Source organism: Drosophila virilis, chromosome 5, assembly GCF_030788295.1.
Source record: "Drosophila virilis strain 15010-1051.87 chromosome 5, Dvir_AGI_RSII-ME, whole genome shotgun sequence".
Classification (NCBI taxonomy): Eukaryota; Metazoa; Arthropoda; class Insecta; order Diptera; family Drosophilidae; genus Drosophila; species Drosophila virilis.
The window spans coordinates 16,048,567-16,054,269 of NC_091547.1; the positions used below are offsets into that span (position 1 = coordinate 16,048,567).

The 5,703-nt window shown below is 38.4% G+C and overlaps 1 protein-coding gene across 1 annotated transcript; it reads right to left on the reverse strand.

The window, feature by feature from the left end:
• Positions 1-627: 627 nt before the first annotated feature.
• On the reverse strand, positions 628-1,212 carry Grx1t (Glutaredoxin 1, testis-specific). The gene has a single exon (XM_002049684.4). The coding sequence runs from the start codon at positions 1,076-1,078 to the stop codon at positions 728-730; it is 351 nt and encodes a 116-aa protein (XP_002049720.1). The 5' UTR covers positions 1,079-1,212; the 3' UTR covers positions 628-727.
• Between the last annotated feature and the right edge of the window lie 4,491 nt (positions 1,213-5,703).

Genomic DNA, 5,703 nt, shown 5'->3' on the forward strand with positions numbered 1-5,703 from the left:
TTGCTTGCACAATGTCAAATTTAGTTTACTGTCACATTAAATTGCTTGTGTTTATGTCGCTGCAGGTGTAGCGTAAAAATATATATGTGTATTTTACACATTACAATATGCACACGTGACGTATGCGTAATTTGGCTTATCGATTTGCCCTGTCAACGACGTGGCGTTGTTTTTAAGTTGTCCTTCACAAATTTTGATTCGTTGCGAATTTTTAAAAATTTAAAACGGGAATAAAAAATGTTGCTAGCTTGAAATAGCCATATTTGATATTTGCATTGCACTTTAGAAACACGATATTTTGTGTAAATATTATGAAACAAATAGGGATGCGTAACGTGATAGGAGAAAAAATTGTAGAAAAAATTTTTTAGCTTTAATTAAAAACACACACAAATTCGAGAAGTTAGCGAATTGGATGAATATGTGCTTGTTATTACGCTATGTTCAGAAAGCAAAAATATACCTGCTGGACGCTTCTAGAGGCAGACGCATTGCATTTTTGAAAATTAAACGTGGAATATGAGAAATAAATAAATCCCACTCATTTTGGTTTAAGCAATTTGGAACTAGTTACTTTATTAAAAAAAAATAAGGTATTTCCTTTCCAAGCCAGCTTTAAATATAGTCATTATTTATGCAATATGATTTTTTATTACCCAATCAAACGCAAATCAAACATAAAGTTAACTGCAGCTTCAACCCCAAAGTAAATCGTCCCCAGTTCATGTCACTGGAAGTATCTTTGCAGAATGCCCTGTTCGAAGAGGCGCTTCACATCGGTGCCACCACCCACAAATTTACCATTAATAAAACAACGCGGCACTGTCCGAGCTCCGGTTAGCTCGCCAAGCACCGCCTGGATCTCATCAGCATCGTTACGCAAGTCCAGCTCAACCACAGTCATTTGTACATTCAGCTTGCGAAACTGCTCCTTGGCCATGCTGCAGTAGGGACAATAGGTCTTGCTAAAGATCACGACTTTGTTGTCGGCTATCGTTTGGCGTACAAACTGCGCCTGCGAACTGTCCATGTTGACATACATCATCGGTTTTTGCATAGAACTCACTACAGTTCCCATTTATCAAATGTGATATTAAGAACTGCTAGATGGGTTCAAATATGGAAAACTATTTTTTTAGAGTTGAGAAATGTTGAATTTTGAATCGAAATTTCTAAGAATTTCTAAACATATTGCAGATGAATTGTTTTCCAGCTCTGTTTGCTATGATTGAAAATCCATCAAATTCCTCATCATGTGTAAATTTTAGAAACTTCATTGTTACAATTGCAACAATTTAGGCCCGCCATTATCAAATCGAGTAAACAATTTGAGAAAATCAATAGTAAATGGGAAACTACACCAAAATTTCTAGAATAGATTAATTTTATTTATTCCAGAAGAAATAAAAAAAACAAATCTGTGATCAATTTAATATTTACAAGACATAATCTATAAATCCGATACGTCAACATTAATCGACATAAATTAATGCGTCTTTTAGACTCAGACTTGTTTTCAGATTAATATAATACCAAAACCATTTAAATTTTTAATGGTTCCGTATGTTCTAGTGCTGAGCAGTTCCCTTCCCTATTAAAAAAAACATGTATGTATTTATCATCTTCTGTCTACTTTGCAGTCCATCACTTTATAAGCCTCCCGATTACGAAATGACTTTTAACACTTTCACTTTACTCAAAGCGCAGACACAACACAAACATATCATCAACACCACCTAAAATATGTAAGAATTTCTAGAGTGCTCGATTAGGAGATACCCTATACCCAGCAGTTCTGAGCTGGCCGAACATACGTTCCTATGTAAGCAACTAAGAATAATTATCGATTTCACGACAAGTCAAAATTTCGATACGATATACAGAACCATATCTTCCAAATTAAAAGTCTCAAGCTCATATAGTCCGCATAACCACGGTAATATAGACAAACGATGCTTACAAGCAACATACAATTATATTCAGTGGCGGCACTTACCCATCGTCAACTAACCACAAAACTAACAGCACTTAAAAATCAGCTAACCCGACAAGCTGGTGGGTTATAAAGCGACACTTTCTAATGAAGTGGCGTTTACTTATTTATGCACAGTCTGAACCCCAACTAATGGCTAAAACATCAAAGCGCATTTAGTAATGTTAGAGCCAAGCGAAATCTTCAATGGCCAGGCCTTTAAATATTAAATAGCTCCCAGGCAAAGTCATTTGAAGTGCACACGGAAAATAATGCATTGAGTAGGAAGGTGGGTACTGATGGGGTTGGGCTGGCAACTTGCTGCAGACATATGGGAGAAAATCCTTTTCATTAACGTGACGCTTGTTGCTGACTTCCTGTCCGGTGTCCGTCGCCTGCCGTGTCCTGGTGCCCGCTGCAGACGCTGCCAAGTTCCGTGTAACAATGTAATTTATTGTGCGCACCTTTGTTTTCAGTCAACACGCTCTCAACGCTGGGTAATAAAACAATTTCTCAGCTTATATGCAACCTTGTTGTCTACATAAGTTGCTGTCCCCCATTTCGCAACTCAACCCAAAAGCAGATCCTCGGTGTGCAACAATTTTGCACTGTAAATGAATTATCCGTGAGTAGTTGCTTGGTTCCTCATCCACTTTGGAACCAGCCCTGACCAGGTGGGCCAAGTCATTATGGCTTCTTGTCTGGTTTTATGGTTATCTTCTAAGCAACTAAACTTTTACGTACTGACATATGCAAATGTCTTGGCCAAGTAATTAAAGCCAAACGCATGCTAAAAACGCATTTATCGCATGCGATAAAAACGTGTTTCTGCCTTTCTCTCATTTCCCTTGCGACTGCGCAAGCTCTTTGGCAAAACACTTCACTTTCAGAGCACGGTAGGAACTCTCTCTACGCTCTCTATTTTTCTCTCGCTATCTCTATGTCTCTTGCTTTTGCTCTGCTCAGAAACAGCTGTTCTGCCGGAAATTCTAAGTTGTGACCTTTAATTGTTTTGGGAAATTTACTTACAATCATTTTAAATTGTTCGCGGTTTTTCCCAAGGATTAGTACTTAATTTGATTAGGCCCATTCAACTGATGGGCGGCGGAGGTCGCCAGAAGGGCGGCGTATTTTTATTGTCGCATTGTTGATTTTGTTGATTTTTCAGTTCGTTGGAGGGTGCCATTAAAATTTCATTGTGCCATTTTTGGCTTCAATTCAGGACGATAACTATTATTTGGCCAATTAAACTTAAAATGGCTATAGAGTAAAATTGTTGGCACTTTCAATGCTGCCATAAAACCAATTTGCATAATAGATGGTTAAAAAGATTACATGGTTTACTGGGGTGGGAAATATTATATTAGTTATTGGTTAGCCGCAAATGGGACTGCAAAGATTAAAACATTTCAAATAGAGCGATTGCTGTTTTATTTTTAGTTAGTTTTCCTTTTCTCTTCAACACATTGAAAAAATCTCTCATGGATTTATCAGAAGATATTCCATTCCACGTTTAACTTTGTCTTTTTTAATATACCTTTTAACCAAATTCAATGGACTCAATAAGTCAATACCAGATTTAAACACTTTGAAATATTAAATTTAATGAAAATATTCAAATTCGTACTTCACTTTAATAGAAGAACTTTCAAGCGCATGACGTTTACAAGCACACACTCCAAAAATTACATATATGGTACTCTTCCCCTTATCATAGATTGATTAGATAAATTCGACATTTAATTAGATACGCAATCGAACACCTCCTTTCTGCCCAGTCCAACTGAGTTGCGAATTGTATATATACCTGACTTGTCAGTTGTGCCCCCCACAGTCAATTGCCCATAGCGCATTGAACTAATGAGAAGTAGTTAAGTCCGCTTTTAACGAGCCAAGCTTCAGTTAAACTACCTTCGGATCAAACTATTTATTTACTTGGCATTGCTGGCTAAACAATAGCTTTGTGCAGCCTAACGGCTAATCGACAACAATTTGTCTGAAGTAGGTACTATTGAGGCTAACACAGCCTGCCAAATTAATATCCAATCATTAAGTCAACAATGCAAACTTCAAGGGGGACAACTAACGCAATTTCTGTCGCAGCACTGACCTATAATAAGTGAGTCGATGTTCCCGTCCATGTTCAGGTCTTGCAAATTCCAGAGGAGCACGCACTGAGCAGCCGCGACTACAGCAAAAGGGTTGGCATTGCATGCCAGTAAACGCAACTGACAGAGGGTGCGGATATACCCATTCCTCCCAGTCTAATCATTAATATCGGTCATTCGGAAGGGTTGCTGGTCGTGGCAGTTGAGGGAGGTAGCTCTGGAGGGAGGTAGCTCTGGAGATTGGCGACGGCGTTGACTATCGACTTTCAGCCACTCATTTCTTGGCTAATTGCGCGACGTCAAATGGCCCAGAAATGTGCCCGGGTACTTTGAACTCTGGAATTGCCTACTTGCAGACTCTGTGAATGTTCAGGCACATTTCGTTACGGCTTAATTGATTAGCTTAATTTGCATTTAATGTTCATAATTTTTAAAATGCGCACACAGTCTGCTGCTACTTTTGCTGCTGATGCTGCTGCTGCTGATGCCGCCTCCATTTGTGAAAGTTTGTTATAAATTTCTTCATTAAATATTTTCATTCATGTGCCGCTTGCACACCCGAAAAGGGTTTCGCGCAAGGATTCCCTTAGACAGAAAGTGAAATTAAATGAACTGGCTGCGCTGTAATTATTCATGTGGGGATTTCTTAGCCGGAGCCGCCTGCTAAGCCAGCCAGATAAATGCGAAGGCATCGTTTCTCGTCTCAGGCAGAAGGTAACCCTCAAGTTATTTGCATAGTTCTTGGAAGTGGTTTTCTTGCGTAATAACTCACTGGATGCGAGTAGTAAGTAGGTAGTTTCGACACAGGTGCCTCATTTAAAATGGTTTGCCTGAAACGCTGGGGTAATGTTAAGAAAACAAAAAGTACAGTCAAGGCTAAAGAACTGCTTAAAATGTTTATAAATGTCAGTTTCAGTCAGGCTTCACAAACAGATCCCATCGGTTGTCAGCTGCCATTTTCTGGGCCTGACAAGTTTGGCTTGAATTAAAATTGTTTGGTAAGAAAAATATAATTCTGTACTTCGACTGCTCGGCTTGAAATCATCTCAGTGTACGTAATCAAAGTGTTCAGACCTTAACATCCATATATTCAGCATAATACTCAAAGCTCTTATTTTGAAATTATTTTTTTTGGGTTCACAAAAGCTCATTCCATTTTGAATCTTCATTTTACGCTTATCATTTAGAACTTTTGCAACATCTCACTTCATATCCTAAACCGAAAAGACTGTGAATGCATACAAAAAAAAAACTTTTCACAAAAAGCATTTAGAATTATAAACTTGTAGCATTGTGCTGTACCCTACCGATATTCGAAACAGTTTCAACAAACCATTTGCCAAAAACCAGTTTACCACTTTTATCAACTGCTTTCTGAACCAGCTCCCAAACAATGCGTTAAGGAAGCCCACGCCGAGTTACAATAAAAGTCTAGACGTTGGTAAACAACAAACAAAAGACTCTATAGAACAGTGCGTGGACAAAAAGCAAAAGTGCTGGCAAAAAGTTTTCAACATTTTCAATGCTAGCCTGCATAAAATCTGCATAATTGACATTTGATTGTGCGCCCTAAAAGGCGTGGCAGAAGACAGCGCGCTCTCATAACTATTCCACTATCGATAT

Excerpts from the sequence above, each read along its gene's own strand:
- Grx1t (XM_002049684.4), bottom strand. The coding sequence starts at position 1,078 with ATGGGAACTGTAGTGAGTTCTATGCAAAAACCGATGATGTATGTCAAC.